This window comes from Sylvia atricapilla, chromosome 12 (assembly GCF_009819655.1).
Source record: "Sylvia atricapilla isolate bSylAtr1 chromosome 12, bSylAtr1.pri, whole genome shotgun sequence".
Lineage (NCBI taxonomy): Eukaryota > Metazoa > Chordata > Aves > Passeriformes > Sylviidae > Sylvia > Sylvia atricapilla.
The window spans coordinates 20,289,139-20,310,370 of NC_089151.1; the positions used below are offsets into that span (position 1 = coordinate 20,289,139).

Sequence of the window (21,232 nt, forward strand, 5' to 3'; positions counted from 1 at the left end):
AGGGCTCAGGGAGCACAGGGGATGATGGCAGGGCTCTGGGAGCACAGGGGATGATGGCAGGGCTCAGGGAGCACAGGGGATGATGGCAGGGCTCTGGGAGCACAGGGGATGATGGCAGGGCTCAGGGAGCACAGGGGATGATGGTAGGGCTCAGGGAGCACAGGGGATGATGGCAGGGCTGGGGGAGCACAGGGGATGATGGCTGGGCTCAGGGAGCACAGGGGATGATGGCAGGGCTCAGGGAGCACAGGGGATGATGGCAGGGCTCAGGGAGCACAGGGGATGATGGCAGGGCTCAGGGAGCACAGGGGATGATGGCAGGGCTGGGCTGGGCTGAGCCACAGCCAAGAAGTAGTAACAGCACTTAAGGACATGCACAGAGCCCTGAATAGGAATGGGAAGGAGCACAGGTTTTTGTGCACCCATAAAAAGAGCCTGAGGAGACAATAAGAGCAGGACAGTGCAGAAAGCAGTGAGGGACCCCATCACCAGCACCCAGCGCTGCTGTGACACCCCATGGCATGAACCAGCAGAGGAGAGGGAAGGTCTCTGCAGGACTGGAAACTTGGTCCTCCAGAGCTGCCCCTAACACCACAAGGCAGACAGCCCTCATGGGGGTTTTGGGAATGGTTTCACAGGGCCCCAGTAACCTCAGAAGCAATGGAGTTTACCCTGGGGTTTTTAAACCCCATTGCAGAGTCCATTATGCTCAACAGCCCCCCGGGCACCCTCCTGCCCCAAAGTGCCTCTCCCAAACAGCACAAGGCAACCAGAGCACTTGAGAAACCACTGGGCAGAAGATGCTTTGAGAGGATGAACAACACTTCCTGCCCCACAGGCTGCCAGGCTTCTCCAGTCATGTCACACACGAACACAAAAACACACTGGAGTTACATCTTCACCTGTCACTTGGCCTTGTGGGACATGGGACAGAGACTGAAATGCTCCTTTCAAGTTCAGAGTAAATGTGGGTTATTCATCGCCCAGGAAAAGCCATTTTGTGGGTGAAATGCTGAAGCCCCTGAGCACCCATCACCCAAAACAATGGTATGAGGTTACTCTTGGCCCTTGACCACAGCACACAATCTGTTCTCAAGTCCCCAGTGTCTGCGAGAAATGGAGCAAGAGGCCCAAGTGTCCAGCAAATACTCACCACCATTCCCAAAGGAACCCCAACACCATTCCCTCCTTGCGTGCCCTGAGTCTGCAGGGATGTTTGGGACAGGTGAGGAACATGGAACTACACCTGAAGTTATTACACTCCTGCTCTCTCCACCACTTGAATAAAACAATCCTCATTAATTTGAAGCCAGGAGAGCAGGTAAACCCTCATAAGAGGGTGGGCCAGCAAGAGGAGCTGTTGAGCAGACAGCCCAGCACTGATTTCCAGCCCAGCACCAAGAGCACAGCACACGATCCATCAGACAACCAGTCCAGGGAACTGCCAAGGGAATCACTAAACTCCCTATCAAGGGAGAAGCACTGGATATGGATGGAGTGGATGCTGATCACTGGTGAGGCCAGGGCGGGGTTTGCTCCAGGTTTCCATTCAGAAAGCACTTACTGTACCTAACTCAAGACTGGGATCAAGTTTGCAAGTGTGACAGTTGCCTATTTTTATTTGTGTCAGTTCAGTGCAGAGTACCCATGAGGAGGGTTCATGCTGGTAAAATGGCAGAAATTTCACAAAAAACCCATAAAATAATTCCTTACTGTTTCTGGCATGGTGTTCACAATCAAAGCCATATTGCAAAATTACACAGTTTTTCTACAGCTACAGGGAAGAGACTCACCTGGGGCAAAGCACAGGATTACTGTCAGTGTGATGAGAGCAAGCTCCTGCTGCCCAGCTCAGAGCTCACACTGCCCTCCATGAACTCAAGACTACCCCAACACTAACTGAAATGGGATTTGGCCATGAGTGATGATAAATCTAGAAAGTCCCAGAAGTTTTGGTCAAAGTCAGGATTTTCAGGAAATGAGATATTTATTGGAAGCAAGGGGGAAAAATAGCTTTCTGGCCAAGATTGAATTTACTGAGTTTCTTCCTGTTCTGTGTTTTAAGGGAGTGAGGCAGCAAGCGGTGGTTGGAAACAAGAGCTCTTCATTACCTGGGTTAAAATGAGCTTAAATTTACTGAGAATTCCAAGGAGAGGAGAAAACATCCACTGCTGGTAAATAACTCTGACCTGTAGAAGAGAATTTACCAGAACCAAGCTGGTCAGTCTGTAACAGTAAGTTTGTAAGCAGGCAAAACATTCAGGTCATGTCAAATACCAGGGGTAACCAAAGCACTTTCCTTGGTGCCCAAGGCCAGCCCACTGCCACTGCAATCAGCCAATCCTCCCGAGTCCTCTCATTTAAATGAGAAAAATTTAGGGTTGTTTATGTAGGCTTCATGCCAAGCCTGTTTCTCTGATAAGCTTCTCTGGTGCATTTGTGTCTCACATCCGATTTAGAGTCCTCTGAATACTGGAGACAGCATTCCTTGGATACTGAAAATAAATTAAAAACACAACGTTGGGCTTGGACAGAGGAATGGGAACGCTTTTGACGTGGCCCAGGCACTAAGGGCTCTTGGGAGCACTGCTGGGAAAGCAGGCTTTTTAAAATCTTGCATTAGTCCATTTATTTAATGATATATAATCCTCAAACTGCTCCCCCATAAACTGTAAATACACATTATTTGAGCAAGTAATTAGTTTCAGTAGCATGCAGTAGCAGCTGTATGGTTTGGCTGCCAGACACTGCAAGTGTTTCCTCCAGCAAATGCATCTATTTGTGATACAACAATAATTACTGAAATATTTACAAAACTTCTCACTTCTCCAGTGCTTTGAGCTCAGGATCTCCACATAATTTCAAAATATTGAAAGCAGCACAGTATCACCCAGGTGAGGGAAGTGAGATGGATTGTGTCCACATGGGCCAAGACAGGCAACGTGACCTGTCCAGGAGGACAAGGAAGCCTTAGCAAGTGGAGCAAAACCCTGTCCTCTGCCTCACTGGGCTGATCCACCCCTTGGTGACCACCAACCTACCAATCCTCTCAGCTAAGAATTTTTCCTCTGTTGTTTGCCAGTATCGTCTGCCAGAAGCCTCAAACACAGAGTGCTGAAGTCTGCTGCAACTGCATATTTTATAAGTGTGAAGACAAACTTCAGCAAAGAAATAATTCTTTATTTTGCTTTGTACATGGAAAGAGTCTTATGGGAAAGAGCTTTTCTAGACCCACAAGAAGTCAAAGCATCCTTAAGGTGAAGAGTGGCAGTGGAAGCCTTTGATCTATAAAATGAATTTGCAAGGTAAAACCCAGGCTGCTTTCTGGTGAGAACTTTAATGTGTTTTCAGGCCTTACAGACAACTGTCCCTGGAAATAAGCAGTTAACAAGAATTAAGGATGAGACTGTAACCCAGCCTGGACATGGGGCATGGCTGAGGAGCAAAGCCAGAGCCCTCCTGTCAGACAATACGGGAGGTGAAGGCAACAGGAGCAGCAAAAAGCAGATTTCCTGATCTTGCTGTGTCCCCTGCCAAGAGCTCCAGTGCTCCTTAGGCTGGGCCTGCAGAGCTGGACTGAGAGCTGGCCTGGCAGGAGGGGAGAGGTCCTCTGCACTGTCACCAGAAAATAGCAAGTCCAAGACTAGAACCAGCAGGAAAACAGGTAACGGGAATAAGAATAGAAAACTATTCTGAAGTTTGGAAAAAGAGCTTTGCTGGTGAGGAAGGACAGGCTGAAGTTTCCATGGCTGTGAAGTGGTAGAGTCCTGCCTCCTTGATAAGGGGCTGATGAGCTGCCAGCAGCCCTTAGACACTGGGAATTCCAGGAAAAGCCAAAGACATGCATAACAAATCAAAATGGGAAATTACCAGGCTACAGTAAGATTTCAAACAGTGCTCACTGTTTTCTGGAGAAAAAGGTACAGACAAGGAGTTAAGATCTTGATTGAAGTCATCCATTGTGCCTCTTTGAGATGGAAAACAGAAGATGCCCACACAGAAATAGTAAGAAAGTTTAAATTCTTCAGTAGCAGAGCAGACACATCAGAGCAAATGCAGACAGAAAGATGAAAAAGACAACACATGAGGAATGGAAAACTTCTCACGGGATGTATCAGAGGCAAACCCTGAAGTTTAATCCTTCCAACACACCAGGAAAACAATAAGGTAATGGTGGACCACAGACCACCCTTTGGTCAGTCCAGAGCAGCAATGGTGAGATCAATTCCAGGGGCAAGGAAAGGTGGAGAGTCACCCAAAGGCCAGGGGAGGATTCAGGTGATACAAAGCTCTAGGATAGGCTCAAGAGAGGAGAGCCTGAATGTGTTTATACACATGGACAGGTTCTGTGTGAGGATAAAATGTACTGAGACACGCACCAGGGAAGAAACCATCAATTGGCTGGGGGCAGAACAGATTCCCTGAGTGCTGAAGGACAAAACTGACTAACTGCAAGTGTGGACACAGAATTGACTTTTTGTTGAAGTACTGATGATGATCTCTATTACATAAGAAATTATTTCAGAGTTTAGTTTGCAGGTTTAGTTTTCAGATGAGCAAAGATCAAGGACACCACTAAAACATTTTTTGCACTTGGCAAAATATATAGGGACAATGAACAGGAGAATGTTGTCCCTATATAAACAGAGCAACTGAATTACAGTTGAAACCCTGTGTTTCTCCTTTAGTTTATTTTCTTCTCCACTTTTTCCTTCCACCTGTTTTTTGGTAACATTTAAAAATTACAGAACCTGGAAATAGGAAACAGAAACATCTGGTGACAATGTCAGTGACTTGCCTGTGCTCTGTTCTGGATTATCTGGATTTCTTCCCTTTTGAGAGATGAACTCAAGAGCAGCCCAAGGGAATCTCTTCTTTCGTAGAAACTGAGGTGTGTTCCAATAAAACATTTTAAATGGGTAGAGGGGAAAGTAAGAAACCAAAACCAATAAAAGTAGAAGGGAAAACTGAACACCCAAAAGATGTGGGTTTCAGAGAAGACCATGGAGAACTGTAGATAAAAGATGCTAATAAGGAAACAGGGAAATTTGACCAAATCTTGTTACTCTAGACAATAGATGACAGTTCAGACCCACCAAACTATGCAAAAAAGTGATTAGGTTCTCTGGAGTTTTTTTAGAAATAAAAAACAGAGACTGAAATCTTGTTAATTGGAGTGTATTTTTTATACTTTATGTGTTTTCCAACCCTTGAAAGGACCACAGGTGCTGTCAGTGAATGGTTCCACATTATGAATACAAAAATGTTGTGGAAGGAATACATCTATGGTCAGTCAATGAAGACAGAAGAAAGTTTCCATCACGAGTTGCCAGGCAACCCCCACCAATTAAAATAACCATCAAAAGCCAGATATTTCATGCTGGAATCATTAATAGCAGAATGCAATTACAGCCTTTCAAAGAAACAAGGAGACAGGGACAAACCACCAGCCAACTATTGATCACACGGCCTCTGATCACCAGAAATACAGAAGCATTTCCCAGTTCCCTGTCAGCCAGGTGCTGATCCCAGCACCTTTCCCTGGGGCTGAGTCTCCATGTGCCATGCCTGCTAAAGCAGCTCTCAGAGAAGAGTGGCACTGTACCAAGGCACACACACCCCCTACCAAAAAAGGCTTTAAGAACATGCATCTTCAATCTGGGATGTCCCCATGGAAGCAAAGTAATCAGATGAGACACCCCTAAAAATACAGGTTCTCTTCTAGAGCTGAACTAAATTTAAACTAGTCACAGAGTTGAAAACATCTCATGACATAATATTTACAGCATAGTCTGCAGAAGGGATCCAGCAATAGACTGCTTTATTTCCAGCCCAGCACACAGACCTGCTGGGACAACACACAGCAATGCAGAGAAATACAAAATGCCCTAAAATGTAAAACCCAACTACGTGAATTTTAAATATTTGAGAATTTCCTGTGTCTATCCCACTCAAACATTTCTGATGACCCTTTTCCATCCCGTTGTTTTTGCTCTTCTAAAGCCTGGGATATTATCAGACTAACCAGGGATCAAGATAAAACATTTTCCTAGCAATCAGTACCCAAAGGTGCTTGGGCTCTTACATGGGCTGGTATCCAAGTTTGACTTTTAATTAAAATTAACATTACATTCCTTTGCTGAGGCTCAGTCATGACTCAGAGTCTTGCACAGGGGAGCCCAAACCATCACCTCTGCCATCCAGTGCCTCTTTTTACAGTGAGCACCTCCCTCTCCTGAGCTCTGCACTGGGGGTTAGCTGGGCCTGCTGCTGCAGACAGACCTGAAATGGCTTTATCCATCTCTCCTGATAGGTGTTAAATGGGAGTGTGGGGCTGAGCACAGGCTGTAACTCATCCCAGAGACGCAGTGACTCAGGCAGAGCTCTGCCCTGTGCAGCAGCAACAGGAGTTATCTCAGTGCCACGTCTACACCAGCCACAGCCAGCGGCACGGACACCAAATCCTCCCTCCTACCCAACCTCACGGCGCTCAGCTTTTCCTGGGAATCACATCTCCAAGGGTCTGCCCCACGCACAACAGGACCTGCTGCCAGCTCCAGTCACAGCTGGAAACCACCAAACAAACATCCACGTGGCCACAGATTCCATCCAACCACAGCCAGAGTCGTGGATGAGCAGCAATGGCAGGTGTGAGCTGAGGGGAAGGATGTTCCTACAGCACAGCACTGAGTCATGCCTCAGCTTGGCCCCTGAGCACCAGCTATCAATCAGGCAGTGCCTCTGGCAGGATTACAGACCAAAAACCCCAGCATTTCAGCTGCTCCAGTCCAACAATATGTGGTCAGCCAACAGCAGGGAAAAGCGCACAAGGACATGAGCTACCCAGCAGCCTGTCACTGCATGGCCCCTGGCAGCAATGCCCATGAGCCCCTCTCCCCTCAAGGTTCCTGCTGGCTTTCCTAGGTGCCCAGAAGAGTTGCACAAAGTGACTGCAGGAAGATGAACAGACACTGAACCTGCAACTAGGTCAGTGAAAAGTCAGTCATGAGGCACCAAGGGTGAACCACTGACACAAACACACACATTTTTACCTCTGTGATTACCAGCTCTAACAGTGGTGGACATACTCTGTAGAGCTCACAGATTTGATACTGAATTCTGTTTTATTTTATGGGAAAGTCACATTTACAGACAATTAAATTTGCAGCTACAAAGCAAGTACTGGCAGTGTGCAATTTGGATGCAGCGACTCATGCCAAACTTATTGTTGGGGGTTAGGTTTTGTTCCTTTTTACTCTGAAGAATTTTTTCCCCATAAGTTACCAAAGAGACTAAATGTCATACCTAAGACTATTTAACAAAACAAAAGAATGGTCGAAGCTGTTTTGGGGCAGAAAAAAGGACAGAGCTCTAAGTAGCCTCTCCCTCTGGTTTTCGGCTTTGGGGAGAAAGCACGGCTGGGTTGGTGCTCCTGCTGGAGGATTTCACTGCAGTCCAGTCTTGGGAAATCTGCCATCATCTGCTCACCCTGGAATTCTGAGCTTCTCTGCCGCCCTGTGAGAGCTGGGCCAGCCCTGCCCTGCCATCATGGTTCCATCAGCGCTGCTCGTCTGCTACAGTGCCCCTGCATCCCCTGCCCTGCTGGGACACCCTGCCCCTGCCCTGCTGGGACACCCTGCCCCTGCCCTGCCGGGACATCCTGCCACTCCACAGCTACTGAGACTTTTTCCACTGTTCCCAGCTTGGTGCTCTGAGGATCCTACAAAAGCACCGAGACCAGACTGCCCTGGGTTTTAGTGAAGCAAAGTCCTCGAAGTTCTTGGTACTGTTTTTGTTATCAATGCTGTAGTTGTTTTTATTGTTGTTGTTGTTTGTTTGTTTGTTTTATACATACCAGTAAAGAACTGCTATTTCTATTTCCAAAATCTTTTGCCTAAAAGCTTTTAACTGAAAAATTTATCATTGAAAAAAGAGTAGTGGTGGTAGTTTACATTCTCCATTGCAAGGGAAGCTCCAACTTTCCCTGAAAAAACTGTCTTCCCAAACCAAGACACTTATAAATACACCACGGGGACAGAACAAATATGAATTGGAAATGAACCTTCCACTGGGAATTTGGGTATTTTCAAAACTCACCAACTGCTGTAAATATACACTGAAGGGACACAGCTTCCTTCAGATGTTCTGTGCCTTACTACCACCAAGAGCAAACAAAGGTTCAACTTGGGCACCAAATACGCAAAAGACCATTTCCAGTGTCACAAGGAACTTCTGTGGGACATGAGCAACCTCCTAATAATAGACATCTACACCCAGTAGCACTGAGCGGCCTCAGACAGAAGTGAAAAGGCAGGTTGCAGCTGTGGCCATGAACTGACTCCCTTTTCCCATCTGCTGAGGGCAGGGGCTGGTCCAGAAGTGCTCTTCATACCCTGAAGGCAATAATAACAATAACCCACGGTGGTTGTCCCACTTGGGCCTTTGAAACCAGCAGCTCTGCCAGCCCTGCCTGGGATCCCCTCCTCAGACACCTGGCTGAGCTCATGAAGGCTGAACAAAGGCAGCAGCACTGCCCATCATCACAAAAACTGTGACACCTTTACCAGCTGTCCCTCAAAATCCAAGTGCTGCCTGACCCCTGTCAGTGCTCTGGGCTGGCCAATAGCCACCAGGTGAGAGCTGCATCCCTTCGGATGCTACAGTGTGCTGTAAGCTTCTGGTCGATCTTGCCATGATTTTCTGTGCCTTAAAACCAGCAGCAAAAGCTCCAATTAGAGATGAATGGCATGCTCATGCATTTGCTTTCACAAAGAAGAGCAGAACATGTTCCTGGTTTTTATGGTGAAATACATCTCAGCTTTGAGAGCAGAGCCTTCAAACCCTTAGCTCTGCAAAACTCATTCCCTGGCCAAAGCTCATTCCCTTACACCCTCTGAGTTACAAACAGCAAACTGATACTTCTCATTGTAAAGATTTATCTTACTGCAGTTTCTGCCATCATTGCTACTGGATTAAAATATTCAGCCTGAAAAGATGCTGTGGACAACATTATGATCTGCAAACTGAAGGTGCTGGTAAGTTCTCTTCTTTAATGAGTATCACCAGAGCCCATTAATTCCTGCAACTGTTCACCCGCACTTAGATCACACAAGCAATCTGGCATTACAGCAAGTATCCTTCAAGGAATCCTGTCAGGCTCTGAAATACTATCGAGAGGAATTAGATGATGAGCTGTTCAGGCAGATATTTTTCATCTCTTGTCTTCCATAAGCAAAATCTGCAACTGAACTCCTGCCAAGATTTATACTTAACAGAAGGGACAGGTTATGTTGTTGCCCGAATTAACATCTGTTATTTAAAATTCAGCAAAGCAATTTTACATATGACTAATATAACATATTTAAACACATCTAAGTGCTTTGCTGAATCAAGGCCTAAAAGAGATTCTGTTGGTGTCAGGGCTGAGACAGAATCTGCATTTAAATACCATCCTAACAAGCGTCAGTTGTTTCCTCTAAGAGATTGTGAATAAAGATCTACATTGAAATACTTGATCTCAGGAAATCAGATCACTTTGGCTTCTACCTTACCTGAAGAGAATTATTTGACCTCTGAAAAAAAGCTGTCTGAGGAGCATGGCTTTAGGCAGAAGGCTGTAGGGGTTTACAGAGATGTGGCAAAAATCTACTGAGAGAGCAAGGATCTGAGATGCTGAACTTGCTCAGTTATGGGAGCAAGGCTCAGCCATCCAGAGCCCACTGAACACATTTGAGAGGCAGAAAAGCAGCACATAAAACGTGTCCAATAAGTCATCTACTCTTCCTTTCCATTTTAATTCCAATCTCAGCTTACTGGTGAAATCTCTCTTTTTTGAGGAGATTCTATACAGCCCTGAATCAATATATTACTAAGGGTTTTCCCAAAGCTGCCAGAACCTAGGAAGACAATTAAAGAGATTTACCATCTGAGCATTTTACCAAAATGTCTAGAGGGGACAGAAGTCTCCTGTTTATTTACTGTGCACCTGAAATACCTTCTCACCTTTCTGCATTTATGTCCTCAAAGAGGGATCCACCCTCAGTGCAGGAGACCCCAATACCCCCATTTCCATCCCTACACCTCTACACTGGCAAGGCTGGAGCCCCCACAGAGGTGCCCGTGCCTGAGAGCCTGGTTTTGGCTTTCCTCTTCATTACAAGCAACACAACCCCCAGCAATGACGTGATAAACAAAGGTGGGAGTGGGAAAGGACTGGGAGTCCTGGGAAGGCACAGGACGGCGTGTCCTGGCACTGAGACCTGGCACTGCCCTCTTCACCCAGGACACCCTGACAGATGGCACCTGGCACTGAAACTCAGAGAACTCCAAGAAATGCCTAAGAAAGGGCTCTGACTCAGGCAGCATTTCCACTTCTCTGCACAACTGCACTTGTCTTTGCAGAGCTGAAAACAGTCACTGCCAAGTGATGAAATGAGGCCTTGGAGGCTCCATCATTCATTATCACATTTCAGCCTGAGTGGTCTCCAAACCACAACTTTTCCCAAGGGTTGGAAATATTATTTTATTTATTTTTTAATTGTGGCTGGCTATGTATTGAGCCCTTATCTAAATCAGGTATCTTCAGGTGCAGAATTATTGTTCTTTGGTTATTGCCTTTTGTTTTCTACAACCATTCTATTGAAAATAAAAGTGAAAACTGCTGGAGGTGACCTCAGATCATTCTTGTTATTGAGGGGAAAAAAGACAGACTAAAGAAGATCGGCGCTCTTGTGCTCTTATTCTCACATTTCTAATTTGTGTTCTGATGGCACGGTCAGGTTCTGGAGGTGCGGTGTCCCGGTGAGGAGCTGCCAGAAGCTTCCCCTGTGCCCGGCAGAGCCGATTCCAGCCGGGCCCAGGCCGGAGCCGGGATCCCCCTGGGCTCCGGGATGGAGCACAGATCCCCCCGGGCTCCGGGATGGAGCACAGATCCCCTTGGGCTCCGGGATGGAGCACAGATCCCCCTGGGCTCCGGGATGGAGCACAGATCCCCCCGGGGCTCCGGGATGGAGCCGGGATCCCCCTGGGCTCCGGGATGGAGCACAGATCCCCCCGGGCTCCGGGATGGAGCACAGATCCCCTTGGGCTCCGGGATGGAGCACAGATCCCCCGGGGCTCCGGGATGGAGCACAGATCCCCCCTGGGCTCCGGGATGGAGCACAGATCCCCCCGGGGCTCCGGGATGGAGCCGGGATCCCCCTGGGCTCCGGGATGGAGCACAGATCCCCCCTGGGCTCCGGGATGGAGCACAGATCCCCCGGGGCTCCGGGATGGAGCCGGGATCCCCCGGGGCTCCGGGATGGAGCACAGATCCCCCGGGCTCCGGGATGGAGCACAGATCCCCCGGGCTCCGGGATGGAGCACAGATCCCCCCGGGCTCCGGGATGGAGCACAGATCCCCCGGGGCTCCGGGATGGAGCACAGATCCCCCTGGGCTCCGGGATGGAGCACAGATCCCCCGGGGCTCCGGGATGGAGCACAGATCCCCCCTGGGCTCCGGGATGGAGCACAGATCCCCCTGGGCTCCGGGATGGAGCACAGATCCCCCTGGGCTCCGGGATGGAGCAGCTCCTGGAGGACTGACTGCAGCCATGGGAAGGACCAGGCTGGAGAAGCTCATGAGCTCACTGTCTCCTGTGGCAGGGACCCCACACTGCAGCACAGAAGAGTGTGAGGAGCCCTTCCCCTGAGGAGGAAGGAGCAGCAGAGACAACCTGGGATGAGCTGAGCACAGCCCCCATTCCCTGCCCCACTTTGGGGAGAAGTGGAGAAAGCTGGGAGTAAAGTTAAACCCAGGAAGAAAGGAGGGGTGAGGAGAAGATGTTTTAAGATTTAGTTTTTATTTGCCATTCTCCTACTCTGATTTGCTTGTTAATAGATTTTTTTTGTTTTGCTGTGTCAATAACTAGTGAGGGATCTCTCCCTGCCCTTATCCCAACTCACAAGCATTTCCTTATATTTCCTCTCCCCATCCAGCTGAGAAGGGCAGGGATGGAGTGGCTTTGTTGGGCACCTGGTGTCCAGCCATGGCCAGCCACCACATAAACACACACAGAACTACAGCATGGACACTGCTTTAGGGGAAGAGAACCAATGGACTTCTCTCCTCTCCTGTCAAAGGCTCACAAGGAGCACCAGTGTGTGCTGTGACCCCTCGCCCAACAAAGATCACTAATGATCACCCAATTACCTAAAGCTTGGCTCTACTTAAAACATTCTCCAAAGGGACATTTGGACTTAATTTGAAAACAAAGAATAGAGAATCTGCCACTTGACTTGCTATTTTGTTCCAGCAGTTAATCATCCTCATTGCAGAAAAACTGTCTTTGATTTCCTATTTGAATTGTGTAATTTCAGCCTCCAGGAAAGATTTCTCTTGTGTTTGTCTCTAGGACATATGAGACCACTTTCTAATGCTATTTTATGGTTCATGTACTTACAAGCTCCAGCCACATGTCCCTTCCATAATTTCAGATACCCAAAATACACTGGGCTCTTGTGATTAGCTTTTCTCCAGCCTTTAACCATCTATTTAAGTTCTTCTGGGCCCTCTCTGGTTACTCTCATCCATTTAAAGGTGGGCACCAAACCTACAGCTCAGGACCCTCACAGAGGTTCCAGCAATGTCACAAAATGATCTCCCTGTTCATGAACTGCAGTCCTGTGGGAAGTCTCCATTTGGTTGCTGCCCATGAGCTCCTGTAAAGCCTTTTACAGGAAAAGTGCAGTTCCCACAGACAGGACATGCATGTCCTGGTCCCAGGGTCTGGATCTTCATTGGCACTGTACTGAACCACTCTGGATTTTCCATGGGATGGACAGCTCAAAACACAGTGAGAAACAAAAGAGTTCATGCAACACCCTCCTCCCAGCTACACTCATGCTGATCCTGTTTCAGGGCTGAGAGGAAAAGCTCTGCTTTGGACTCACCCTGAGCTTTGATCAGGTGTTCTTGCTGCCCTCAGGCATGCAGCCCCTCTCCAATGCCCACCCAAGGAAGTGCCCAAACACTCCCCTTCCAACGGGGCTGTGCCAGAGGCTGCAAACAGAAGGAACTCCAAGCTTTTCTCACTGGTCAGGTGTCCTGGGGGGCCCTGCAGCCCAGAGCAGCACAGTCAGAGGCTCAGAAGACAACCTGGAGCATCTCCCTTCGCGCTGGGTGACTCATGGGAAGCTGCCTGAATCACCAAATTCCAGGGCACTGAAGGGTGGGGCAAACAATGCTTCAAGTGGACATGTCTCAAGTTGCCTCGTGGTAGGTGAACGCTGGCCACACACACCTCTCCAGAACAGTCAGAAAAGCTTGCTGTGTGTTTAAATAATTGAGTTGTGTTTGTATTTTGCTGTTAAAATACACTTCTTGTCCCTTATACATTTTTCTAAGGAACAGTGACCTGCATACAGAACCTCATGGCAGCAAACATGCAGCCTGAGTACTTAAAAACAACATTTCTGCCCTGGAGAGGAAGCTGGAATTCACCCATGCAATTAGGTTAGGTTAATGCTGTGGATAGACATTATCTGATATCCTATTTTGTAATCCTTTGCTAAGCAGGATGCTGTTCACTTTGGGAGCCAACAAAACAGCTACTCACTTACTGTCAGACCTGAGCAAAGTCATGAGCAATCCCTGAGGGTCTGAGTTCAACCCCGCATCTGGTAATGGTCCAGAGTCATTTAGAAAGGCCACGGAATTCTACATTCAGGTTGAAGGTTTCTTTAAACCAATCTTTATCAGTACAAATCTCAGCAGAAAAGACAACACTTCTGTCAGAAGTGAATTTTACAGTGTTCGTCTGATTATCGACTTATTTGGTTCTATGCCAAAAATCTTTTACTCTTTTTCTAATCCTGAATTAATCCTTTTTATAAACAATCTGTGCTCAGCACATTCTGCTGAGAATAATTTTTTTCTGTGTATATGTATCATAACAAGATCTTCAATATCCAGGCAAATATTTTTGTATATAAGGAACCTCACTAGATGTGTGCCCTAAAACAAGAAAAATCACCTGACTCCTGAAAATTGAGCTCTCACACTTCCCTTGAGCTTGGTGGGAATTTGTGAGCTCTCAGCAGTTACAGACAAAATGAGGAAGTCTCCAACTTAAGTTCATAATGCCTGACTTAAGGCACACTTCTGAAAATGCTGCCCTGAATTTTCCATTTCCCCTGGCAAAGCCAGGACTTCCCCAAACCACATACAGAAACATGTCTTTCAGACTAAAAGGGAAACCTAAAAAGGTCCTGAGAACAGCAAGGAGGAAACAGTGATTTAACATCTAGTTATCCCGCACAAAAATAAAATCTTGTAGTAGCATAAGACATTTCAACACACAGTTTCTATTTGTTCTTTTCACATTCAACCATAAGTGAACAATTTTTGAGCACTGTGCATACACAGAAATGACAAATACACATGCCTGACTAGACTTGCATTTGCAAATAGAAAATGACAAAAATATGGGTTTGGCTGAACAAATTTTACCTTTTTCTTTTCTATAAAAACGATACATGCACATTACAGTTCCATAAACGTAAGTGATTTAAAGCACAGAGTGCCTCTAACAGCCAGGTTGAAGCATTTTTTAAATGCAGCCCTTCAAACAACCAAACATTACTTTTCTGGGCTGCTGCTTAGGAAAACACCATTGAGCACTTACAGATGGGAAATAAAAAACAACTTCTGAAGCTGGAGGCCTGCGTGGGAATTCTGCCTGGGGCAGCAGGCAGGATGAGGTCTCACTCTGTACACTGGTTGCTGAAGGAAGCCACACAAGGCAGATCTGACTTACCACAAGAGCAGCACGTGAAGCAGTTGGTATGATAGAGGTTACCCATTGCTTGGCAAGCCTGGCTCGCTCCATACACACCTTTTCCACATTTTATACAAATACCTACAAAGCAGAAAGAGAATCAAAGTTAAAATCCTCCACAGCTCCTGAAAACAGCTCCGGGCTGTTGATTCACAACACTCATGATAGCCCCATCAGGCCCTAAATCAATGAGCTCCTCCTCCTGAATAGATTCAAGAGAGCAGCAGGCGGCTGCAGTGAAACAAATGCATGGAAATTAACCCAAAATCAAGGGGGGGCCAAGCCTCTGCTGGTGTTTCAATGCAGGGAGACTGAGGCTGGCTACAGACAGAAACCCAGAGGAGGCAGGTGCAGCCAGAAAGGACAGAGAAATCCAACACACTCCCTGCAAACAACTCTGCCAGCCCAAGAAATAATTCAGCGAGACCTTCACAACAAAGTGCTCCACCACATGACATTCAACAACCACTGATAAAACAATTCAGTCCAAGCCCAAAAGATTTCTCCTTGGCCCTCTCCACAAACACAACATCAAGCACATTTGTCCGCAGTGAAAGCCACTGGGAAAATGGATCTGTCAGTCACATTTAGTAATTGTTTAATTCCCCGTGAAGAGAGGATGTAACCTCATAAACACAACCTGGCGCCTTACCACACTGATCAGCAAAGCCTCTGCCTTCCTTTTGGTCTCAGGGCAGAAATTCAGGCTCTCAGTTGTGCTTCAGTGGGCTCAGAAATCCACCTTTACTGCCCACGGCTGCTCCTGGTGATGCCAGGGGTGACTCCTCCCGTGGAGTCCTCAGGAGACAAAGCACCAGGAGCCAACAAGTCAGAGGTCGGCTCTACACACAGCAAACTCACAGGGAAGGGCAGGATTTCAGTAAGCTCGACAAAGAGGGGGTTTTGGGATGGTTTGGCTTTGGAGAGTATTTAAAGCTATTTCCTCAGAGGTTTTTTTTGGTTTTTTTTTTTTTGAGAGTCTTTTGCCTATCCTTTTATTTCTACGTATGCATAACCTCTAAATTCAAACCAAGGGAATTAACTCAAGGATCACTTGGTTTTGTATCCCTATGAAGAAAAACTTAAATTCTTGGGAATCCATGTCCTTCTGGCACACTATTGGAACTACTGATTTTTAAGTTTTTCTGAGGTGTTCATAGCTCTCTATTCAATCTTAGCAGGACAGTCTATCAAGACAAGGCTGGTGATACTTTTTAAATACTACAGAAGAAAATAAAAATGGAGATTTTCTTTTTTTTTTTTTGCTTCAAACAACTGTAAAGAAACTGCTGCTGTGTTCCACATGTAGTTTGAGGCTCTATTTCTACAAGTGCATGCACAAGCTCGGCATGAATCATTGGCAATGATTGAAACTGCCAATACACCTAAGAACCTAGGAACAGCTGAACTACAAAACTGGGCTTTGATCTTCCAGAATTCTCCCCTACTGAGATGTGAACATTCTATGTAGAGTACATGCAAAATAAAAATGCAAGTTCCTTGGCGGAAGATCAGCATATTATAAACAAGTGTCCCTCTCTTGTCCTGGGAGACATCCCTCCATGAGCTTCTCCAGCCTGAGAGCTTCCCATGGCTGCAGTCCTCCAGGAGCTGCTCCATCCCGGAGCCCCGGGGGATCTGTGCTCCATCCCGGAGCCCAGGGGGATCCCGGCTCCATCCCGGAGCCCCGGGGGGATCTGTGCTCCATCCCGGAGCCCAGGGGGATCTGTGCTCCATCCCGGAGCCCCGGGGGATCTGTGCTCCATCCCGGAGCCCAGGGGGATCCCGGCTCCATCCCGGAGCCCAGGGGGATCCCGGCTCCATCCCGGAGCCCCGGGGGATCTGTGCTCCATCCCGGAGCCCCGGGGGATCTGTGCTCCATCCCGGAGCCCAGGGGATCTGTGCTCCATCCCGGAGCCCAGGGGGATCTGTGCTCCATCCCGGGGGGATCTGTGCTCCATCCCGGAGCCCGGGGGGATCTGTGCTCCATCCCGGAGCCCAGGGGGATCTGTGCTCCATCCCGGAGCCCCGGGGGATCTGTGCTCCATCCCGGAGCCCGGGGGGATCTGTGCTCCATCCCGGAGCCCAGGGGGATCCCGGCTCCATCCCGGAGCCCAGGGGGATCTGTGCTCCATCCCGGAGCCCCGGGGGGATCTGTGCTCCATCCCGGAGCCCAGGGGGATCTGTGCTCCATCCCGGAGCCCGGGGGGATCTGTGCTCCATCCCGGAGCCCAGGGGGATCTGTGCTCCATCCCGGAGCCCGGGGGATCTGTGCTCCATCCCGGAGCCCAGGGGGATCTGTGCTCCATCCCGGAGCCCGGGGGGATCTGTGCTCCATCCCGGGGGGATCTGTGCTCCATCCCGGAGCCCAGGGGGATCCCGGCTCCATCCCGGAGCCCAGGGGGATCCCGGCTCCGGCCTGGGCCCGGCTGGAATCGGCTCTGCCGGGCACAGGGGAAGCTTCTGGCAGCTCCAGAACCTGACCGTGCCAGCCCAGTGCAACACACCCTTTCTAAAACTGACCCGCTGCAGTTCAAAGCAGCATTAACACAGCCATCAGTATCAGCTGTGGAGTGCAATCAGATTAATTGGGATATCGGCAAGTTTAAAAAAAGTATTTTTCCTATAGCACAAATTCCAATACTGAAATGGAAAGACCATTCACTAAATCCCAGGGTTTACTGGTGTTTATACCTTTAACGCCCTCATTTCATGTCAAAAAAGGAGATTAGCCTTCCATTCAACATTTTGGTACAATGTTGCCTTTTTAGAATATTTGTCAAATGAAGTTACAAATTTAAAACCCAATACATCGATTAATATTTTTTAAAATCTTAAACCCGATTTCAGAATTTTAAGGATGCAAAAACTACAAGATAACAGCTACGTAATCTAAACTCAGTAAGACAAATTAGCTGCCATCCAGATCCATAAGTTTATTGTAAACTTGTCAAGAAAATGCCAGTCCTCGGGCAAGCTCAGCCCTGACACAAGTAATGGGAATTTCAGAACATTTGTTGCCTTATCCAGAGCTGCCAAGTCTATTCATTTATATGCAACCAAACGTTATGGAAAAATCTTTTATTTGCCAAGAGTTAAAGGTTAACTGATCAAGGATGGCCATTGATTACAGCGGACACTGTCCCTGGCAGAGGTGTCCTGTGAGGCAGCAGCTGCAGAATTCCTCACTCCCGGCAGCACAGAGGCCAGGACCCTGCTCGCTGTGCCACCCTGTCCCCAGGGCTCTGCAGGGACCCTGGGGCAGCAGGGGCTGCACACAACACAGGGGCACACCTGGAACTCAGCATCAGGCCCTGCTCCGATGTCTCGGGTCACTCTTGACCACGGGGACAGAGGAAGCCCCTGTGGAGCCCGCAGCTCCCTGGGCACCTCTTGCCCACCTCTTCATGCCAACCCTGGCAGCTATTGATTATCTGGCTGGCACCGACAGAACTATGTTTTCCTATCCACACTTAGAGCTCTTCAAAGAAGAGCAGGAATCCTTTGCCAGTCAGTAAGTCTGGCAATTCTGCCTCTGAGCTCTTGTGCACACATCTACTGCAGCCCGAAATGCCTTGATAAATGAAAGTTATTACCTCATTTCTTTGCCACTGCTGCACTGAACCATCAGAAGCAAAAGAATGATTTATTGTGGATGTTAAACTTGCACTGGCCTCTCCAAGCAAGTGATTTGTTAGGAGCAGCTGTCAGTTTGTTAACTTGTTTTCTCCAAGAGTGTAGTCATTACCTCCAGGAATGAATGACCACAGAGATGATTAGCATACTAAAAAAGTGTATGCAAAATTCCAAAAGTGTATTTTGGAAAATATATCTGCAGCTGCAGTGTGAGTTTGGTGTGAGCTCATAACTGCCTAGGAAAATCCCTGATTACATGGCTGCTCAGGTCTGCTTTTCCACCAGTCACAGCCCAGACTTCACACTGTGGGCTTGTGAAGCCCTGACATAACAGCTACATCACTTTCCCCCCTCCCCAGATTCAATTCCAAGGCTTGTTAAACCACCTATGAAGAATGTTCTGTTGCAGAGCAAATGTGTGTCTCATTTCTGACACTTTCCTTGACATGACTTCAGATCAACTTCTGCCTTTATACAATCCCTTGCCCCTCCTGACACCTCAATTCTGAGCAGTCAGCTGTACCCCAGAACTTCAACACATCAGCTGCTGTGTTTCTACCCAGGTCATCAACTCTCCTACAGATCTGGTGTCTCTACCCAGAAAAAGACTTTACAGGATGTTGCATATACTCAAAGTTGCCAGGAAGGTTGGCTGAGCCAGGAGCACAGCACCACAGCAGCCCTTGGCTGGGGTGGAGATGTGTTCACACCCTCGTGGAGCGTTTAACCAAACTCGAGACTGAACAAACACTCCGTGGAGCACAGCAAAACACCGTCAACAAAAATGGTGCTGGAAAGAGAGGGAGCTCCCAGAGACTCCCTGCTGGACTCCAGCACATGGCCAGTGCTCCCCACACCTTGAACCAGTCCACTTCCCTGACATCAGTGAGAACACCACCCCTGGACACAAGCCAGGCAAGGCTCCAGCACTGCAGGGCAACAGAGCTGCCAGAGGCTCCCTGGGGAACTCATACACCAGCAAACACAGACACCAGCACCAGCAGAAGAGCACACAGGGAATTTCTGATGTGTTCAGTGACTCGGCTCCAGACTTGGGACCAAATGCAATGCATTGTAACTAGTAAAGGTATCAGCAACAACCTCTTTTTCAACCTGCTGATACTTGTAAGAGTTCCCTGTCGCAGCCTGTGCATTACAAGAAGTTCAGTTTGGGACCTGTACATCAGATCCTATAATGCTATTTTGGCCATGCCAGTACAAGCTGCTACTTCCTACAGACTTCAGCAGACAGCCAGAATTAGATAAAAACTGATAAATGCCACGCTGATCATGGCAGGTACTTAACCCTTTTGGCCAAGCTTTGTCCTCAGACACAGGTGGAATTCAGCCTGTGCCTGATGCCATCCTTATGTAAGCTAAAGGCAGATAGAGGTTTAGCATGAACGCAAGAAAAATGGTACCACACGGCCTCTCAACTCCAGCAGGCAGCAGCTGTGTCAGCACCACGGCCCGGGGATGAGCTGCAGCTTTACTGTCTTACAGCCACACCGTATCTCCAGGATAACTGCTACATGCTGCCTACAGCAGGAAACAACCAAGCCCTGTCATCAAGAGTTATGGTAAAGCTAAAATTAACAACTAACACATGGCACAGATGACGCCCTCCCTGCCTCTGCAGTTCTGGGAAAAGGGTGGATGAACGTCACGCCGGGCCACTGCAAAATCCCCTTTTCTTCTCTCAGAGATGGAAAACCATCCCTGCACAAGCCCCAAACAAGATTCTCCACACCTGCAGCCCATCCACGGCACAGGGGCAGGCAAATGGCCACCCACTGCCACGGAGCAGGGAGAAGAGACGAGGAGGGAAGCCTCAGCTCCAAAGAAGGCGGCACACTGCAGCAAGAGCTGCAGGAGCCAAGGGCTGTGGAGGGGCTGTGTCAGACACCTGCAGGTGCCCCTGGCCAGGGGAGTGCTCCCACACTGCCTGCAGCCTGTCAACTCACACAGGGTGCTGCTACCAGCCCTGTAAAACGTGTTCTGCTCAGAAGCCAGGCAAACAGTGAAGCCCAGAGCTGCCCTGGGCCCAGGCAGTGGTGCCACTGCTGCTGCAGCACCGTGCAGCTCCCCTGCATGGGCTGGGGCAGCCTGGATCGAAGAGGTGACCTCACGGGAGAAAAATGCTCCTTTACTTCCAAAAACCACAGGAGGAGGGATCTTGCAGCACACATGTCATCCCTCAGGCCCAGAGAGAAGACACGAGGCACAGGCCCAGGGAACCCTCCCAGCCTCGCCACCATGGGCAGCTCTCACTGCAGGGCTTTCATCTGTCACCTGGCACACACCTTACAAATGTACCAAGGATTCAGTATCTAACGTGAAATGAAATCTGGTACGCACAAGTTACAAATAAATGCAACCAGGACACGCTCAGCTGCAAGATCCTGTGCTAGGAATGATGGAGGCACTGCCTGGCTAAGCTACCAGCACTGCCTCTGCCCCAGGCAAGAGCAGGAGACACCACAACTTGAATTAAGGTTGAAAATGACCGGCAAAGAAAAGTGAGAAATGCTCAAGTAAATGTTTTAGGCTCTCCTGCCAAGCCCCAGCCCGTCCTTACCTGGCACCCCAACAGCCAAGAGCCATGAGGAAGCTGACCCCATCCAGCAGCACAAGCCCAGCTCCAGCCTGGGAGTGCCCATGCTCCCTACAGCAACTGTGCTGGAGTACACTGCACAGGAGGAACATGTGCCACAACAACTAACACAGCTTCTGCAAAGCAAGGCAAGAAGCAGCCTGTGGACTGGGAAACTTCTTGTTGT

The 21,232-nt window shown here is 48.4% G+C and overlaps 1 protein-coding gene across 1 annotated transcript in view; it reads right to left on the reverse strand.

Moving 5' to 3' along the window:
• WTIP (WT1 interacting protein) overlaps positions 1-21,232 on the reverse strand; it is an 86,913-nt gene that overhangs the window by 42,324 nt on the left and 23,357 nt on the right. The window contains exon 2 of the mRNA XM_066327987.1: positions 14,796-14,897. Within this exon, the coding sequence (XP_066184084.1) occupies positions 14,796-14,897 (102 nt within the window). The remainder of the gene's footprint in view (positions 1-14,795; positions 14,898-21,232) is intronic.